We start from the raw sequence: 21,381 nt of genomic DNA, 5'->3' as shown, positions 1-21,381 counted from the left end.
GTAAAACATTTATGAATACAGTTAAAATTAGAATAAGCTGTATAAAAAGATGTAATAACAAAGATACATTTAAACTTAGTATTTCAGGTGATATTAACCACATATGTATGGGGTCCTCTCTCTGCTGAAAAAAATTGTCTGGCATTACCTAAATAAAATATTAAAAGTGGCACCCACGCAATGAAGGGGTTAACGGGTCTGAATTCACTTGAGATTTTGGTGGTGTTTTTGTTGTACCATCACTACAACTGCTCCTACTTACTCTTCACAGTTTCTTGGTTATTGTAGTTTGCTCTCTACCGACTCAACCGATACACTGATACTTGAACACTGAACACTAAAGGATGAGAAAACCAAGAAAACAAATGGAAGTAATTGAGGGAATGTTGGAGTAATCCAGTTGGGGAGAATGTTTTGAGCAATTTCTGAATGTAAGAGATAAGAGAGGCAGCCTATCCAGTTCGGGATGTGTTGGAATGAAAACATTAATATCTGAGAGGAAAATATATAAGGTGGAGGAGTGGATGGAATTACATTTACTGTGAAATTAATAAAGGTGGCAGAAGGAGAGAGACCTGTGTATGACAACACCTGTATTGGGTATGCCTGACAAAGGGAGGAGTAGCAAATAAATGACGAAGACATGTGTAGTTCCTTTATATATTGGAAAGTGAAAGGTGATGAGAAGGAATGTAAAAATTATGCTGTCATAAGTCTGTAGGTTATATTTATACCAGAAAAAGTATTTGGGAGCATCAATAAGAAAATTGTAGCAAAAAGAGAGTACTGTAAGCCCTCACTTAACGTCGTGGTTCTGTTCCTGAAAACCGCAACGTTAATGGAATCAATTTTCCCCATAAGAAATACAGTAGATAAAATACGGGAGTTACTTTCCCCAGCCTCCCTTTGCCCCATAAAATACATTACACATACATAATTCAATGGAATTTTTATAGAAAATAGTATATATTATACATCCCAAAAGATAAATAAACTAAATCATTTTGTATTGTACTCACTGATGGGCAGAGGTGGAGCGAGTGTGTGGTGGGTATTGGAGAGGGGGAGGGTGGGAAAGGAGTAGGGTGGCGAGTCACTGAGACCCGGAAGGTGGCTCCTCCTCCCGCTCTGACTGGGTGAGAGAGGGTGATGCTCCATACAAAGTAGTCTGTGACGACGTTATACCGAATCGGCGGGACGTTGTCCGAATCATGAGTAACTAAATACTAGCGACGTTATAACGAAACAATGTTGTCGGGGATAACGTTAAATGAAGACTTACTGTTCGTATATTATTAGTACAGCCAAGATGGTTCTGTAAAGGGGGAGAATGTACAGCTATGGATCAAATGTATGTACCGTATTAAGGAGCAAAAGTGAAATATTTTTGGAAAAAAGTACAGAAATTGTAACATGGATCTAGATAAAGTTGATCGAAAAAGCAATGTGTGAGGTAGTAAAACTGTTTTTGGGAATGAGGAACACTAATATTACTTAACAGTTTCTGAGAATTTATAGGTATATGTCTCATCTTGAGACATTCATCTTGATATGGGATTCAATGCGTTAGAAAAAACAATGTAGATGTTCTGATTACAATGTTCTTAATTGTACTCTTTGTGATACTAACTCACTTAATCACTCTGAAAAGAAAGTATTTCTCTGTGTCAGCTGCCATAACCTAGACCCACTTCAGATAGTCGTACATTAAACACAAATTATCTTATCTAACCTCACATAGGAGCCCTGCCTGATAACCCTACATGTTATCTTATCTCATGATATGGAGATTGTGTTGGAGTCAGCCTGATGGAGTACTATAAACCAGTGCGTGTAGCTCGGCCTTGTAGTACGGTATACAGTTTGGTGGCTGTAAAGCATCATCCTGAATACAAATTGTGTGCCTTTATAGGAGCATGTGGGAGGCCACATGCACCTCCCACTGGGGTGTTAGGGCAGTCGCCTGCTGTCTTAGGGTAGCTGGTTTGCACTCAGTGCAATCCCAGTTCATTTAGCAGTGAATGTGTGAGGGAAAAGAAGGCATTATCACCCACACTGTTGACTTGTGTACCAAAGATTTAATATACAGTGTGTTGTATCTGTATTGCCCCTAATGGACAATTGGGACCCACTTTCATACCTTCCATAAGGGTTGTGTATCAAGGCCATCAATACCTGCCAGAGTGTGTGTCTTGCAGCCATATACAATATACATCTTCATGTGTGTGATAAGGATTTGAGGGTACACATGACCCCTGCACCAGACCTGTCATCAGATTATCAAAATGAGTCACCAAGAAAGTGTATTGTACAGAGTGCCACTGTGATGTCTTACTCTGTATGCGTTTGTTTCAGTGATTCTTCTTATTCTTTATTGTTACTTAAATTATTGGTCTAACTCTCCCATTTATTATTGAAAATCATTTTGGTTAAGAAAGAGTGATCAGCACCACAGACATGACAGTGAAGGTGGTCTTGACTGTAGTGGTGGTGACCCTGGTGTTGACAACAGCCTCAGGTGTTGGGGCCAAGGACTTCGTTGAGTACGAGTACACACCACTACTTTATAACTACTCGACAAAAAGAACCAATAAACACATCGCTTCAGCAGACAGTGTGGTGTATAACTCTCTGTTATATAATGCAACGCTGCAAAAATGTTGGTGTTTGGGGGACCAAGTGTGGGATGGGTCACAGTGTACAGACACTACAACCAGTGTGGTGGTGCAGGACCCTGAGACAAGGGGCGTTGTTGTCGTCAAAACCAATGAATTTGGTAGTGTGAAGGTCGGGGAGCCCCAGTGTCCCCCGGGTCACTTATTTGTTGTGCTCGACTCTACTCGTGAGTCACTGGACCAGTTCTCCCTCCTAGACTCTGGTAACTTGTACTGGCAACAACATCAATATCATCAGTATTGTATCGAGCACACGCTGCATGAAGGAGGGGAACCAAACTCCTGGGAGGCTCACGTGTGCCTCTCACCCCCAAAGGTACCTCGATGCTGTGCCCGAGGCCTCTCCCTCGGGGCCGACAACTCTTTCACCGCCACAACCAACCATGTCTTCACACCACCCGTCATGGTGGACGGAGTGCTTATTAAGTGGTTGGTCGAGGGAGATGGAGATATTAATAATGTGACGTGTGAGGATTTTGAGGAGCTGATGATTCTACAACTGAACACTGATGGGTCGTATCTCACATACTTGTCAGGTGAAGCGTCTTTAGTGTGGTCGCCACCCAACTCACAAGGTTCAGAGCAGCGGCAAGATTACTGCGTGGGTGTGGAAGCAGGGAAAGATGACTACTTTGTCAGACTCTGTTACGAGGACCTCGTCGCCAGGCACCACCAACAGTGTAGGGACGCCACCTGCGTTCGCAAGTGTTGTCCAGAAAATCAGTTAATTGATGGATTTGGTTGTGTTCCTGACACAAGTGACAATGAGTTGTGGAAACCTTCATTTTATAACCCTGATAACTTGACCCTTAATGTTGATTTAAGAGTTGTTTATGGATTTCCACTTTGTGGGAACTTCTTTCAAACTGGAATTGATGACTCAGAAGATGAAATATTCTTGTTGAGTAACGGATTTTTAAAGGTTTTTGGCTTCCCCAAACCATATCCCCCTGACCGCTACTGTGTGGAAAAGTTTCTTGGTGTAGATGGGTCAGCCTCCACTCATGGGCTGATCTGCTTCGAAGACAACGTCGAAGAGCTGATGACGTGTACAATAATAGCCAGGAAATATGTGTACCCGAGTTTCATGCTGGTGTCATGTGTGTTCCTCCTCGTGACCCTTGTGTCATATGCCAGTGTGCCAGAACTACGGAAAAAGTTACATGGCAAATGCCTCATGTCCCTGGTGTCGGCGCTGTTCCTCGCCTACATCCTGTTGCCTATCGTATACTTGGTGGACGGCAACATGCTTCACTCACCCTGTATAGCCACAGGTCAGTCCAATAATATTAGTTTGATTTTACAATTTCTTTGGGTTCATGTTCTTATTGGAGCATTTCCCTCAACTGGAGGTGTGGGAAGCATTACCTGACCATCCATACCTCATAAATGTTAACCAAATGTTAACATCATATTAGCACTGGGTCCATATTACTTCCACATGTTCCTTCAACCTCAGCTATGGAGAAAACTTTTTCTTATGAATCTTTGACAGTCCAAGTCCAAAGTTTTTTGCAATAGAAAGAGCTAATATTGTCTGTTAATTAGTGTCATGGTATAAACATTCTATGTATGGACGTATTAATGTTCAGGGTGACAATACACCTATAGTATACTCTTATACTAATTTGAATGACAATATCCCATTTTTTCTGAGACAACATATCCAGTATGCTGCCATCTTTGTGGGGTAGTGATCACCTCTGTACCTGGGTGCTGTATGACTTAAATATAGGTGTTAGAATGGTGTGTGAAGTAGCTCTTCGACCATACCCTAACTAGTCATTATCATAACAGTACGGTAGTCATTTTTGTATGGCCTGCTTTGGCTGCTTTTAAGACAATGTAATGATACTGATTAAAGGTGTGGTGACTGAGTGGGTACAACACTCACTTCCTGGTTTAAGGGTTGCTGGGTCACACACTCGGAGCTTATATTTAACCCAGCTGTATATAGGTGCAATATCTAATTTTACAGTTTGGTAAGTGAAACTGGTCGGCTGTAGTGCCAACCACACTGCCTCCTTGTGTACTGAGTGTTACTATTTTACTGTTTTACTTTTATCCTCTTTGCCACAGTGCTGTGTCCACTCTACCTAATGGGCTGCCATTCCAATGGCCAGCTGTATTTTTGTAAAATAACCGAATTTACTACCTTTTTACCAAATACTGTATTACTTACGTGACAGGAGAAGCATCATCTCTGATCATTACATGCATATCAACACAATTAATATGGTATAGAATATTGTTGTAGTATATAAAAAATGCATCTAAATGTCATTTCTCCTCATGCAATGGCACATTTCGACCTTAGAGCCAGCCAGGCAAGGGTACTGGGAGAGGATGTTTTTGAAGAGTCCAAGTGGTGTAAAATTAAATTAAAGGGAGGGGACTTACTTATTGTCGGGTGTATCTACAGCTCCCCAAACTGTGGCCCACTAAATCAAAGGAACTTAAGAGCCTTAATAGACAATGCAGCTATGCTCAACCCAAGCCACCTCCTTATCATGGGGGACATCGACTGGAGAAACGAGTTCATCCCAAATGGCTTGAAAAACCCTACTACTCTTTTTGTAGAAATTCTGAGAGATAATTTTCTGTTCCAACATGTTAGAGACCCGACACATTACAGAGGGGAGCAAACACCCAAGCCACTAGACGAGGAGGGTATGGTGGCCAAACTGGAACACCTTGCCTCAGTTGGCACCAGTCACCATAAAGTGTTGTCATTCAGATTTAACTGTTACCTAGTTCAAGATAAGGCCAGGCCAAGGTGCAAATATTACAAGGGAAATTACAACGGGATGAGGGAAGAGAGGAGGGTATCCACTGGCCTGACTCATTAAGGCACAAGAACGCAGACACTACGCTGAATATCATAACCAGTAAAGTGACCCATTTGATGGATAAATATATACCCAAAACCAAACCCAGTGTCTCTAGGAATACGAGGGGATCCCTACACATTTCTTTTAATATCACAGACAACTTTTGATATTGAACCTGACGGACTGTTCATTGATTTCAAAGCACTTTGAGAGTCACAGACTATCACCCCACCTTCATTTTCTTTAAGGTAATAAGGTAGTCTGTAGCTAAGTAGATTACCATTAGTTCAGTTTGTGTTGTGCTGGCCCAGTTGTTCAGCTTTTGCATGTTTGACACTATTATTTCCTTTTCTTTAAATATTACACATGCACAACCTTTTCTACTTGTGTTTGTCCGCACAGAACCATCAGTAAAAGCATAACATTCACTTGATTTAATACTCTCTATGTGACTGTAAATAGTTTCTAGTGTAATACATCTCACCACATCGGTGTTTAACATTTTATTAATACCAACAGGAGTGTAATTAATAGGAACTGATATAACCAACCAAGGAAAATAGCATAAATGGGTTCGTCTGGGATGATTGGGACATTCAGTTTCAAGAGATCTGCAACACTTTTGTGGAAGGTTAGCGAGACAGTCGGGACTCAGTTTGAGCTGTAGTTTGGGGACCATTATTCTTCAAAAGTTTGATACAAAACATGGTATTAAGCAGAGCTATCCTCTCGGACAGAGAGGGCAGCCCGAGCTCTTTCCTCATGTTTACAATTCTGGATGATTTTGGGCATCCTAGAATGATGCGCATGGCTTCATTTTGTACCACCTCAAGGCTGTTCAGTTGTTTAGTGGGAACAGTTACGAGATGGAGGGCATGATAATGAACTACAGATCGAATGAAGCGAAGATAGAAATTACGAGCATAGATGATGTTAATTACATTGCCCTTACCAACAAGGGTTCTGAGAGGTTTAATGCGCTGCAATAGTTTGGCACGAAGGTTGCTGACGAAGTTCGCATCATTCACATTAATTCCAAGATATTTATAAGAGCAATGAGCTTATGCATCAGTATACTAAAGAGCATAGGACTTAACACTCCTCCCTGAGGCGTGCCAAGCTCAAATGCTCTCATTCTGGTACTTTTGACACCCCTAAACAGAACACTGGCATACCTGTTGGACAGATAACCCTTTATCCATGTCAGGAGGTTACCTTGGATGCCAAAATTAGCTAGTTGCTCAAGTATAATGTCTCTATTAACTACATCAAAGGCTGATTTAAGGTCTATGAAGGCTGTTTGTGTCTTATCCTTTGAGTGAACAAGATATTCTGCAAAGCATGTCTGTGTGCTGCGCCCGGGCATGAACCCATACAGATTAGGGGCCAGTTTGCCTTTGACATGAAACATGAGGCTGTTGAGAACAACTCTTTCAAGGACTTTGCACATACAGGCTATGAGTGAAGTGGGCCTGAAGTTTGGAAAGTTAGCTTTAGGGATTGGTACTATGTTTCCTTGAGTCCATGTCTTAGGTAGAATATCCTGTGTGAGGCTCATTTGATACATTTCAAGCAGTGGATGGTTAGGGATTTCATTTAACAATCTCAGGGTGTTATAGGTTATGCCATCCTCACCAGGGGAGGATGACTCACCTTTCATTAGTGCTGTTGTTAGTTCGTGGTGCGTTATAGGAAACTGGTCGGTAAGGTCTGGTGAGGAACAGGCTATTTCAATATTGAAACCCCTATTAATGTGTGAGGTGTTAAGATATTGTTGTATGTCAGGAGGCAGGGAAGTGATTCGTGACACACTAGACCATTGGTCTAATAACATGTCAGCATATTCTGCAGGCTGTGATGATGTTGGACTGGGGTGGGTGACTTGGTAATGGCTCTAATTTTGTTCCACACTTCTACTAGAGTGGTTGTTCTATTAATCCCCTGTAAGAATTGTTCCCAATAGTTGTTCACGAAATTCTCAGTTAGCTTTGAAGAATGCCAAGAGGTTATCGCTCGTTTTATTTTGCTTATAAGTGTTGGCAAGCTGTTCTACCTTCTCTCCTTCTTTGATGGGGATGGGGTCATGTGTTCACAGAGGTGGTTTAGCGCTGCCCCCCTTTCTCCTTGACTTAACCCAGGTGGTATAATTGAGGCGCTCTTATTGATAGTGACAAATCAACCAATGGCGCCCAAATCAGATTCTTTTCTCAACAGGAAGCCCGACTCTTTTTCTACCCAATACAGGGTTTATTCATAAGTGAGCAGGCTACTTCCTGCTCCACTATTGTATGCTATAAACCCTGCTATCCTGGGTGCACCTTCTGGGTGCTGGACGTGTAAGGTTCTTGTAAACCAATTACATCAATGTTATAAACTTGCACATACCATTGTAGGTCATTAATTCTGCGGTTAACACTCCGGATGTTCCCTGATATAAACCTAAGCATTCGTGTTACTTCTGCCATCTTGATCTGAGTTGTAAGAATTGTGAGTTAGTTTCATAGATCAACCTGACCAATAAGTTTTCTCTTCCATGTGCATTGTCCTTGGAATTCTTGAGAATGCGTTGTGCAGCCTATGTTCCAATAGGATTTCTATACACAGATTCCCTCATTAGTTCCACGAGTTCCTCCTCCGGGAATGATGGAAGAAGGACAGGGTCATACAGTAGACAGTTTTCAGACCTGGGGTTATTGTAGTGACCACGCTGGCAGTCTGGGCCTCATTCTCCCCATTCATACTTCCATCATTATCGGTCTCACTCTCCTCACTCACCCTCAAGTCACCCCTTGTATCCTGGGTCTCACTCTCCTCACTCACACTCACATCATTATGGACCTCACTCATACTCACATTATTATGGGCCTCACTCATTCTCACATCATTATGGGCCTCACTCATACTCACTTCATTATGAGCCAAGATTATCGCCTGAATCCTTCTAAACAGACTTCTTCCTGAGGCGGAAAACTTCATCCCAGAATCTCAATCTAGCTTTAGACCATCACGTGGCACCACTGACATGATCTTTGCTGCCCGCCAGATACAGGAAAAGTGCAGAGAACAGCATTGTAACTTGTACATGGCCTTCATCGGCCTTACTAAGGCCTTCGATTCATTCTACAGGTAAGCCCTCCAATTCGTGGGGGACTCTGTCGAAGGCTTTACTAAAGTCGAGGTATACCATATCATAATCGCGCCCATTGAGATGTGCATTTCAAGCCTTTGGTAGAACTCCGTACCCATGTCTTCAGCTGTAGGAAGGTGAAATTATCTACAAAGTTGCACGTACGGTACAGGTATATCGATCAGTGGTTCTCCCCACCCTTCTGTATAGCAGCAAGACATGTTTCACATACAGGAGGCACCTCAAGGCACTTAAAAACTTTCACCAACGTAGTCTACATTTCATCCTCTGAGTTTGCTGGAAAGATAAAAGAACAAATAACAGTATTCTCGTTGACACCAACTGTAGGAGCATCGAGGCTACCATTATCCATGAACAACTATGTTGGACTGGCCATGTTACCCACATGGATGACAGTAGACTGCCAAAGCAGCTACTTTACAGTCACCTAATGAATGGTAAATATAACGCTGGTGTGTAATGGAAAATTTATGAGGATAGTATTTAAGGCAAATCTGAAAAAGTGCCAAATCGACCCCCTTACCTGGGAGACGATCACTCCACACCGTAACGCTTGAAGGAGCACCACACGAGAAGGTGCCAATTGTTTCAAATTAGCCCGACTGCATGCTGAGGCAGATAAGCACCAGCACCGGAAAGACACTGCCTCCGCCCCTCCTGCACTAGATGTGCAACATGTGCAACATCTGTTTATAGTCTTGCCGGTCCCGTATCGGCTTCTCAAGTCACCTCAAAGCTGGATGGTCGTAATACTCGATTCCGAGTGATAACAGAGTAAGGTTTGTGTATTCGAATCTACCTCCACAACAGCTAGCCACACACCACTTTCATCCCCTCCAACCCCCCCTCCCTCTGATAACTTAACGTGTTGTCTTGTTATCTCTGGCGTTAAGAAGGGCACAAGGAAGGCAGGTAGGTTGAGTATAGTCTAGCGGGTGAGGCGCCTCTCTCAGTATACACAATTTGGGTGGTGTGAGAATGTGTGTTGCGCAGCGCTCCTTTGTACACCTTCCTGTGTCTCGCCGGTTGTGTGTTTAAGACGTCCACACCTCCTCCTGTGACTCTCGCGTCTGTCTGCTTCATATTTCTGTAGCCGACCTGAGATTGACATTCGTATTGTAATGTTTAACTTTCTGTGAAACTTACGTTGAAGATCGTGAGAGTGAGTGTTGAGTGAGACAGTTGTGCTGCGCTGAGACCGTCACGTGACGTCTTGTTGTGTGTAAACTTTGTTAAGGGATTCTTCACATATTGCTACTTACTTTAGTGATTGATTCAATGTCTGAGTTTTATCATTAAGCCTCACTTGTGGTTAAGGAAGTGAGCAGCAACACAGACATGACAGTGAAGGTGGTCTTGACTGTAGTGGTGGTGACCCTGGTGTTGACAACAGCCTCAGGTGTTGGGGCCAAGGACTTCGTTGAGTACGAGTACACACCACTACTTTATAACTACTCAACAAAAAGAACCAATAAACACATCGCTTCAGCAGACAGTGTGGTGTATAACTCTCTGTTATATAATGCAACGCTGCAAAAATGTTGGTGTTTGGGGGACCAAGTGTGGGATGGGTCACAGTGTACAGACACTACAACCAGTGTGGTGGTGCAGGACCCTGAGACAGGGGGCGTTGTTGTCGTCAAAACCAATGAATTTGGTAGTGTGAAGGTCGGGGAGCCCCAGTGTCCCCCGGGTCACTGTTGTGCTCGACTCTACTCGTGAGTCTTTATTATAACAGAAGTCACTCTGACTGTTTTTATGACAATGTAATGGCACTGATAAAGGTTTGTAACTGAGTGGGTACAACACTCACCTCCTGTTTTAAGGGTTGCTGGGTCACACACTCGGAGCTTATATTTAACCCAGCTGTATATAGGTACAATATCTAACTTTTCATTTTGAGAAAGAATGTGGTTGGCTCCAGTGCCGGCCACACTGCCCCTCTTGTGTACTGAAAGCTGAGTACTCAGTGTGCTGCGTCCACACTACCTATTGGGCCACCATTCCCATGGGACCTACAGTAGTGGTACTGTACTGTAATGATTAGATGACAATTCAGTAAAATAATAATAATAATAATAATAATAATAATAAACAGTTTATTGAACAAATTCAGCAACCAAAAGCTGAAAAATATACATTAGGCAGAAATGACTTATTACACACAAGAACATGGGGGAGCGTTGTTTAGCAAAAGCTTTCGTTACTGAAAGGAGAAAAAACATGAAATGAACATACAAATTATAGTTTACAGTTGATGGCAGAGGCTGGTCTCTTGCCCTACTGTGTGAGGTCACGTAGGTCACGTGGTGCAGTAACAGTAACTCGTCCATAGGTGTTGACATGAAGGACCTCACGTGCAGTAACGCATTCATAGGTGTTGATATGAAGGACCGCACGTGGTGCTGTAACCCATCCACAGGTGTTGACAGGAGGATCTCACGTGATATTGTAACTCGTCCATAGGTGTTGAGGGAAGGGCCTCACGTGGTGCTGTATCTCATCCATAGGTGTTGACAGAAGGACCTCACGTGGTGCTGTAACCCACCCAGAGGTGTTGGCAGAAGGATCTCACGTGGTGCGGTAACCCATCGACATAACAGCCAAAAGTGAGTCCCAGCTTCCAGACGAGGGTCGACTCACAGAACGGGGGTCCGGCTATACCCTCTTCTGGAAGGGTAAGCCTGCTGCGGAGAGAAACCTCATATCTGGAGTTGGCTTTGCCATTCGTTAATCCATTCTACATAGGCTAACTGAAATGACTGTTGGGATCAACGAGTTCCTTGTGACGCGACAAGTCCCACTGAATCACTCACGTCATTCCTTCTTCATCAGTGCATACGTCCCAACACTGGCCTTTTACGCCGACCTTGTCAGAGTGCTAGTCTCTATCACCAGAGAAGATAAGGTCGTACTCCTAGCTGACTTCAATGCCAGAGTTGGCAGACATGCTGACATATGGCAGGGAACCATAGGGAGATATGGATTAGGCAAGTGTAATCCCAACGGCCAACTCCTCCTCATCTAGTGTGTTGAACACAACCTCACTGTCACCAATACCTTGTTTAGACAGGCCGACAAGTTCAAGGATTCTTGCCAACTCCCAAGATCCAAACATTGGCATCTCATTGACTACATCATTGTCAGAGAAAGAGATCACCGAGATGTCCTCATCACCTGAGTCATGCGTGGCTCAGACCACTGTGATGCACATCATCAGCTCGTCAGAGCCAAACTCTCCCTTCACCTCGCCCCAAAACGGCGAAGGCAACACCAAGTGACTGGAGGATCCAGCGGTAGCACATGCCTTCAGAGAGCATCTCAACGATGGGCTGATAAACAACCCAACACCAAACAACCACAATCACTGTGCCGATTGGGGTCCCATCAAAGCTGTCACTGCACAAACCTGTAATGTGACACTCGACCTGATCAAAAGAAATCACCAGGATTGGTTTGATGAAAACGATCTGGAAATCTAAGTATTCGTTAATAGTAAACGTACTGCTCTATGACTAGCAGAACAACCCTAAGTCTCGGACCAAAGCTGATACCTTCCACGAGGAGAAAGTGGCAGTCCAGTGCAAACTTCGCAAACTAATGAACTACTGGTGGAAAAATAAAGTGTGTGAAATGCAATAATGTGCAGATCAACACAAGATGCCTGAATTTGTCAATTCCACTAAAACAATATATGGTCTACCACTCATGGCGTGACCTCTGCTCATCCGACGGTAACTTCCTGATTAAAGATGAAGAAGGCATGCATCAGTGCTGGAAAGAGCACTATCATTCGCTGCTCAACTGAAACACCGATGTGGATATCCTGACTTCCCAGCAGGTCCCTCAGCACCCAGAGAAGACTATCAGCTATCCTCCATCCCTTGATGAGGTAGCTACTGCCATCAACCAGAGGAAATATGACAAAGCCATGGGACCTGATGGAATCCCAGCTGAGGTGTATAAAGCAGGCGGACCTCTGCTTACCAGCCATCTCCACTCACTCCTGGATAATATATGGAAAACTTGCTCCCAGAGTCTCAATGTGGTACCACTGAGATGATCTTTGCTGCCCGCCATATACAGAAAAGGTGCAGAGAACAGTGTCGTAACTTGTACATGGCCTTCAGTGACCTTACTAAGGCCTTCGACTCAGTCAACAGGGGAGTTCTCTGGCGGACCATCAGTCATTTTTGCTGCCCACTAAAATTCATTGCCATTGTGAAGCACCTCCACGATGGCAGGAATGGCAGTGCCCTGCACAATGGCACCCAGCCTGAGTTCTTCCTCATCCAAACGGGGGTTAAACAAGGGTATGAACTGGCACCAACTCCCTTTTCCATTTTCTTGGCTGCCTTCCTTACTCGTACCAGTGGCAATTTAGCCGGTGGGGTGGACATCCAGTACCGGATGAAGGGTCTTTTCAACATAAGACAACTGCAGGAAGGAACAAAGGTGTCGGCAGCTTCCATTACTGAACTTCACTACTTAGACGACCTCACCCTCGTCGCTCACACTCAACGTTTCCTACAGGAGATCTTGAACACCTACGCAGACGCGTATGCACACTTTGGCCTTGAGGTGAATGCATGTAAGACTCAGATTCTCTTTCAGCCAGCCCCTGGTTCAGCCACACCTCCACCATCCATCCAACTTAACAGTACTACCCTCTCTAATGTCACCCACTTTTAGTATCTCGGCTCCCAAATACCACCACAGACATCGATGAAGAGATTCAACATCGGATCAGATATGCATCTCAATTCCTTGGCAGACTCCATACCTGTGTCTTCAGTTGTAGAGTGCTGAAATTATCTACAAAGTTGCATGTATATCAAGCAGTGGTCCTCCCCAGCCTGCTGTATGGCAGCGAGGCATGGGTCACATACAGGAGGCACTTCAAGGCACTTGAAAACTTTCACCAACGTAGTATACATTCCAACCTCCGAGTTCGCTGGGAAGACAAGAGAACAAATGCCAGTATTCTAGGCTGACACCAACTGTAGGAGCATCAAGGTTACAATTATCCATGAGCAACTACATTGGACTGGCTATGTTACCCGCATTGATGCCAGTAGACTGCCAAAGCAGCTACTTTAGAGTCACCTAACGAATGGTAAACGTAATGCTGGCGGGCAATGGAAAAGGTATAAGGATAGTCTTAAGATAAACCTGAAAAAGTGCCGGATCTACCCCCTCACATGGGAGATGATTACACCACACCGTAATGCTTGGAGGAGCACCACACGAGAAGTGTCAATACTTTCGAGTTAGACCGACTGCAAACCGAGGCAGATAAGCTGTCACCGCCCCTCCCACAGAAGATGGAGCCCTCCACATGTGCAACGAATGTGGACGACACTGCGAGTCCCGTATCGGGCTCTTTAATCAACTCAAAACTCACTGACCTATACAGTAGTGACATCCGTAATAACTCATATCATTGTATCATAGCTGGATGATCGTCATACTCGATTCCGAGTGACAGCAAAGTAGTATTAATAGTGTGTGTGTGTGTGTGTGTGTGTGTAATAATAATAATAATAATAATAATAATAATAATAATAATAATAATAATAATTAACGGCTTATTGAAAGAGCATGGAAGCCGGAAGACTGAAAATATACAGTTACATAATTGGGAATGGGTCTCTTGATTTACAAATGATATACAAGTAACATAAGTTATACAAATATGATATATAATAACTAGGTGGGGAGAAGCTCAAACTACAGGGCATTTCAACATAGTGACAGTGCAAAAAGTAAGATTGACTGGGAGTGAATACACTGGTTGATTACAAATTATTGATAATTTTTACAATGGTTGGGACTGGGCTGTTCTTATAACGATCTGTTCGTGCTCGTAAGGGCTGGATGCGGTTGTGGTGTCGATCAACAATTCTCGGGCGAGGGATCTCGGGTGGTAGTAGGAGCTGGTGTCGAGGATGGTGCAGAAGCTTCTCACCAAATTTGCAGATGAGGTCGTGGTGATGGTCAGTGAGAGCTGAGAGGGCCAGTGTGTTGAGCGCTTCTTGATATGTGGAGTAGGGAAGGAGAGAATAATCTTGCATGCCCTCTTTGCACCTTTTCTAGGTGTTTACGTTGTGTGGCATTTAGGAAGGAAGACCAGGTAGGGGAGGCATATGTGAGCTTGGGAAGTATGAATGTTGAGTAAACACTGAGGAGCTAGAAGACTGTGGTTTCCAATTTAGTTTGTTGTCTATGGTGACGCCGAGGAGCTTAGTGGAATCTACAACCTGGAGTGTGTTGGGACTTAAAGTAATGGAAGGGGGTGGGACAACGTCGGAGGAGAGGTTGATGTGCATAACCATTGTCTTAGTATGGTTGATGGTGACGTGGTTGTTGGTGGCCCAATTTTGGAGACTCTTCAATAAATCCTGAAGGGCGGTATAGTCGGGAGCAGAATTGTTGACGCTGATCCCAATGGTGGAGTCGTCAACATATTTCCAGCGAGCAGGGGTTTCTCTTAGGGCATCATTGATAAGCATAAGGAAGCATAGTGTTCCCATCTTGGTGCTTTGGGGACGCCACAGGTGAGTGACTGAAAGGTGGAGACAGCCCTTCGGAAGCGTACAGCTTGGCGTCGGTCGCTGAGGAAGTCTGTAAGCCATAGTGTAAGACGTCTTCGAAACCCGAGGTCAATAGCTTTGTTGATGATTAAATTGTGGTCGACTAGGTCGAATGCCTCAGATAGCGGTATATGGAGTCGAGAAAGCTGACAAGACAGTGAGTGGTGGAGGAAGTTTTCATATTACCAAATTGCTGAGGATCTACGGCTCCTGATTTAAGGATTTGGGTGGTTGACTTGGGCACAGGTGACACATATGAAGTCTTCCAGTCAGCTGGGCATCTGGCTTGACTGAGGGAAGCATTGATGATGGAACAGAGGGGTGGAGCGTTTTAACTTCAGTTTGTCCAGACGTTTTGCTACTTCAAATTCTTCTACTAAGTCAGTGGGAAGGGGGGCTGGTAGGTAAGCAGGGAGACTGGTTGTGTCAAGACGGGGAAGCGTCTGGCATATAGTAACGAAATGGTTATTTGAGTGCTCAGCTGCGTCAACATTAGTGAGATAGCTAAGGAAGGGGAGAGGGTGTGTCTTATTGTTTAGTCCACAGAGTTCTTTAAGCTTACCATACCATTGACTGATGTTGGTTTGTGTTTGTGTGTGTGTCTGTGTGCGTGCGTGTGTGTGTGTGTATTACTATAGCGGCGGTCGTGGCAATTAACTTATTTACTGACTTAGTTTACTTTGTATATTTTCATGTAAGCAGTTTTCTTGACCTTTACTTATCCCTGTTATTGTATACTGTAAAATGTTCAGATGTTAGTGAGAAGGTTCTTCTTCTTCTTGGGTGTTTTGTTGCTGTTCTGTTTTCTTTCTTTTTTCTTCCATTATTAATATTATTATTATTATTAAAAACAATGAATGTGTTTTGGGGGCTCACATGGGTTGTTGTCCACGGGAAGAAGAACAAACAGGAGGAGGAGGAGGAGGAAGGGATAAAGAAGAATCGGCGGCGCTAGTGAGTGAAGCCCTTTGTATACCCGCAGCCACCAGTCAGTTCACCTATAAACATTCTCATTAATATATCCTCCCCCTCCACCCCCCAAAAAAGAGAGAAAAAATTCCTCGTTATATCACCATTACTACATACGGATATAACTTATATCTTCATCAAGGTCTTGTCTCGATAATGGAACTGCAGTTTATAAGGTATAATTAAAGAAAAATATACCAGCGTTTTATGGGAATTCGGAGAAATGTAAACATGCTCTCCCTTCCTCCACTGGATAAGGTAAACACCAGCTTGTTACCATCCAACATTTTCCTCTTTTGTTTTCTGTGCGTTTCTTTACACCTTGTTATTTTCATTTGATCAGCCACCCCGAATCGTTTACGTGGAACTGTTTTATGAGGTTATGAGAACATCAGATGTCTTTTGTTAGGTTATCCTTCGTCGAATTATTGTCTTTCTGTTTACCATTGTTTGTAAACCTGTGCACCAGCTATGTATAATGAATACCCTTGCTTTGTCTATATATACAGTATATTCTTAATTGTATGCCTGGATGGCCTCTACACAAACTAAAACATTGTAAACAGGAAAAAGTCACAGGCCGCCGAGGTGTTTGTGGGGTTATGAGATGTTGGTTCACACTCAGGATGGGATGGAGAAAGGAAACTCACAATGTGCTCTCTGTATACCTATTGTATTGGATGTACAATGCAGCTTGGTGCTGGGGGGTGGCAGCGTGAGTCCAAACGTGATGTAGAGAGTGGTTGGTGAGGGTGCTCAGAGGAGAACACTCAGCTTGTAGGGCGGATAGTCGCCGGCGGGAGCGGGAGCCGCCAGGCAGGAGCGGAGGAGGTGTTGCTGCAGGTAGAAAGAGCTAGGTCAGGCCACGTGAGGTCTTATATAGGGGGTAGGCGTGGCTTGATGGACTCCGCTTTGTTCGGCGGCGCTGGTTACCGACCTTGACCACGAGGCGTACTCTGGGGAATTTGCGGGGTCGGCTGGTCAGGGACACGGCAGTTGTAGGGGAGGAACCACTACACGTTTTTCACATAACTTAAATAAGCCGAGGTTAGGTTAGGTTATGTTTATGGCAAGGTTTAAGAAGTTGTTAAGGTTAAGGTAAGGTTAAGGTAGGGTCAGGTTAAGGTTAAAGTAAGGTAAGGTTAAGGTCTCGTTGAATTAGATTAGGTTAGGTTAAGTGTTAATTTTAGGTTAGGTTAGGTTAAGTTAGGTTAAGGCCAGGTTAATGTTTGGTATTAAGGGGTGTTAAGTTAGGCTCCACCCTAACCTCCTCCATCTTACGAGTAAAAATAGCAAAGAGAAAGATAAAGAATAGAAGAAAAGAGAATTAGAGAATAGTGGAGTAAAAGAAAGTAAATAAATAGAAATTAGAGTAAAAGTAAAGAAATAAGAAAATAATAGAAGAAAGGTAAATACAAGAGCAATTATTGTTACACCCTAACTGCACGATTTATCTAGTACAATACTAAACGCAATTATAATAACTATATATGTAAATACTGTATTATTATTTATAAATATAAATAAGAACAAGACAACAATTATTTATATGTTGATTGTATGTAGAAGTCCGCGTGCTTTATTGGGCTAATGAAAAAAATTTTTGGAAAATTTTTGAAAATTTTGGAAAATTTTGGAAAATTTTTGAGAATTTTGGAAATTGAATTTTGGAAAATGGAAAATTTTGGAAAATTTTTGAAAAATTTTTGAAAATTTTGAAAATTTTCATCAAAATTTTCCAAAATTTTCCAAAATTTTCAAAAATTTTCCAAAATTTTCAAAAATTTTCAGAAATTTTCCAAAATTTTCCAATTTCCAAAATTTCCAAAATTTTCCAAAAATTTCGAAATTTTTTGAAAATTTTTAAAACTTGAAAACTTTTGAAAATTTTGGAAAATTGGAAATAATTTTGAGAAATTTTTGAATTTTAGTAATTTTGAAAATCTTTAAAATTAAAATTTTTGAAAATTTCGAAAATTTTCAAAATTTTCGAGTAATCTCAAAAATTTCCAAAATTTCGAAAATTTTCAAAATTTTCCAAAATCTGTACTCGAAAATTTTCCAAATCTTCCAAAATTTCAAAAATTTCAAAAATTTCGAAAATTTTGAAAATTTAAAAATTTTGAAAATTTGAAAAATTTTGGAAAATTTTGAAAACTTTGAAAATTTTGAAAATTTTTGAAAATTTCGAAAATTTTGAAAATTTTGAAAATTTTGGAAAAATTTCAAATTTTGAAAATTTCAATTCTTGAAAATTTTTGAAAATTTTTGAGAATTTCGAAAATTTGAAAATTTTGGAAAATTTTGAAAAATTTTGAAAATTTTCAAAAATTTTTCCAAATTGAGAATTTTTTCAAATTTTCCAAATTTTCAAAATTTTCTTTTTCAATTTTCCAAATTTTCTGATTCTTCTGAACTCTTTCAAATTTTCCAAAATTTTCCAAAATTTTCAAATTTTGAAAATTTCGAAAATTTTGGAAATTTTGAAAACCTTGAAAATTTGGAAATTTTGAAAATTTTGGAAAATTTTGAAAATTTGAAAAATTTTGGAAAATTTTTTGAATTTTGGAAAATTTTGGAAAATTTTGAAAATTTTGAAAATTTTGGAAAATTTTTGGAAAATTTTGAATTTTTGAAAATTTTGAAAATTTTGATTAGAATTTTAAAATTTTTGAAAATTAAAAAATTTTTGTACTTTTCAAATTTTCAAAATTTTCCATCCAAAATTTTCCAAAATTTTCAAAAATTTTCGTAAATTTTCCAGAATTTTCGAAAATTTTAAAAGGATTTTTTCCAAAATTTTCGAAATTTTGAAATTTTCAAAAATTTTCAAAAATTTTTCCAAAAATTTTCAAAAATTTTCCAAAAATTTTCCAAAATTTTCCAAAAATTTTCGAAAATAATAATAATAATAATAATAATAATAGTAATGGTTGTCCCTCAGTACCGAGGATGGACGGCCCAAGAGCCACCTAGGCGTGAATTTGTTTATTATAAGAAAAAAATCCATTTGACGAGTTTGGCTATTTTGCGGGGCGGTATTTGTCGGGAATGTAGTTACCGAAGGCAACTGGTGTGTGTGAGGAGACAGCTCCTGTGTATACTATTTTCCTACGCCCCACTTGGTGTGTCATTCTCGTCTTAGTCTTTGACGACGAGAAGACTCTTGGGAAGAGTGATGTAATATTCGGTGAGGTTGAGATCTGAATCTTCTTCAGTGAGTGTTTTTTATTCGTGTGATCGTTTCAGTACCGTTACAGACATGACAGTGAAGGTGGTGTTGACTGTAGTGGTGGTGACCCTGGTGTTGACAACAGCCTCAGGTGTTGGGCAGGACTTCGTTGAGTACGAGTACACACCACTACTATATAATTACTCAACAAAATGGACCAATAAACACATCGCTTCAGCAGACAGTGTGGTGTATAACTCTCTGTTATATAATGCAACGCTGCAAAAATGTTGGTGTTTGGGGACCAAGTGTGGGATGGGTCACAGTGTACAGACACTACAACCAGTGTGGTGGTGCAGGACCTGAGACAGGGGGCGTTGTTGTCGTCAAAACCAATGAATTTGGTAGTGTGAAGGTCAGGGGAGCCCCAGTGTCCCCGGGTCACTCATTTGTTGTGCTCGACTCTACTCGTGAGTCAATGGACCAGTTCTCCCTCCTAGACTCTGGGGCAGTACTGGCAACAACATCAATATCATCAGTATTGTATCGAGCACACGCTGCATGAAGGAGGAACCAAACTCCTGGGAGGCTCACGTGTGCCTCTCACTCCAAAGGTACCTCGGTGCTGTGCCCGAGCCTCTCCTCAGGGCTGACAACTTTGCACCGCCACAACCAACCATGTCTTCACACCACCCGTCATGGTGGACGGAGTGCTTATTAAGTGGTCGGTCGAGGAGATGGAGATATTAATAATGTGACGTGTGAGGATTTGAGGAGCTGATGATCCAACTGAACACTGATGGGTCGTATCTCACATACTTGTCAGGTGAAGCGTCTTTAGTGTGGTCGCCACCCAACTCACAAGGTTCAGAGCAGCGGCAAGATTACTGCGTGGGTGTGGAAGCAGGGAAAGATGACTACTTTGTCAGACTCTGTTATGAGGACCCCATCACCAGCCACCACAGACAGCGTAGGGACGCCACCTACGTGCGCAAGTGTTGTCCAGAAAATCAGTTAAATAATGGATCTGTTTGTGTTCCTGCCACAAGTGACAATGAGTTGTGGAAACCTTCATTTTATAACCCTGATAACTTGACCCTTGATGTTGATTTAAGAGTTGTTTATGGATATCCGTCTTGTCCGGCCATCTCCAGGTTAATAGCTCAAAAAAGGAAATATTCTTGCTGAGTAATGGATTCTTAAGTGTTTCCACCTACAAAAAGCCATATCCCCCTGACCGCTACTGTGGAAAATTTTCGTGGCGAGGATGGCTCAGCTTCCACTGATGGACTGATCTGTTTGTGGGAGACGTTGCCGTGTTTAATTATTATCAGGAAGTACGTGAACCCGAGTTTAATGCTGGTGTCATGTGTGTTCCTCCTCCTGACCCTCGTGTCATATGCCAGTGTGCCAGAACTACGGAACAAGTTACACGGCAGGAGCCTCATGTCCCTGGTGTCGGCGCTGTTCGTCGCCTACATCCTGATTGCCAGTATGTTCCTGTCGGGCGGCAACATGTCTCATTCTCCTTGTTTACTTACAGGTCAGTGCAACAATATTAGTGTAATTTTAAAATTTCTTTTGGGTTCGTAGTCTCAGAGGATCATAGGGTAAACATTTCCTCATACTGGAGACGTGGAAGTTTTTTTGTTTACTGTACTTAAGGGACAAGACAATGACCACATCGAAAACTAATTTACAGTTGCACTCATGATTCATCATACCTGCAGGTGTTTCTTGCAGACTCCTAATACTAAGAAAATATTAACTTGCTTTTCCTTGAATAACCGAGACCAAAGCCCTTTTTAACCCCATCTTTCACCGCTTGACTCACTCTGTATACTATTGTGTGGTCAGCTTCAATTTGAGAAGTGTGCAGCCTTATGTGAAGCTCACATTATTATTATTATTATTATTATTATTATTATTATTATTATTATTATTATTATTATTATTATTATTATTATTATTATTATTATTATTATTATTATTA

The 21,381-nt window shown here is 41.9% G+C and overlaps 1 protein-coding gene across 1 annotated transcript; it reads left to right on the top strand.

Moving 5' to 3' along the window:
* The first annotated feature begins 1,841 nt into the window (after positions 1-1,841).
* On the top strand, positions 1,842-19,423 carry LOC121856957. The gene is made up of 2 exons (XM_042352747.1): positions 1,842-3,949; positions 19,362-19,423. Exons 1-2 carry the CDS (start codon positions 2,458-2,460, stop codon positions 19,421-19,423), a joined length of 1,554 nt encoding a protein of 517 aa, XP_042208681.1. The 5' UTR covers positions 1,842-2,457.
* The last annotated feature ends 1,958 nt before the right edge of the window (positions 19,424-21,381 follow it).

This window comes from Homarus americanus, unplaced genomic scaffold, assembly GCF_018991925.1.
Source record: "Homarus americanus isolate GMGI-L3 unplaced genomic scaffold, GMGI_Hamer_2.0 scaffold44060, whole genome shotgun sequence".
In the NCBI taxonomy this organism is placed as follows: domain Eukaryota; kingdom Metazoa; phylum Arthropoda; class Malacostraca; order Decapoda; family Nephropidae; genus Homarus; species Homarus americanus.
The sequence above is the reverse complement of the archived record's forward strand: the minus strand, read 5'-3'. Positions and strand labels throughout refer to the sequence as shown.

Excerpts from the sequence above, each read along its gene's own strand:
- LOC121856957 (XM_042352747.1), top strand. The coding sequence starts at position 2,458 with ATGACAGTGAAGGTGGTCTTGACTGTAGTGGTGGTGACCCTGGTGTTG. Across the intron at positions 3,950-19,361 it reads CTCACCCTGTATAGCCACAG|TCTTTGACGACGAGAAGACT; the intron begins GTCAGTCCAATA and ends TTCTCGTCTTAG.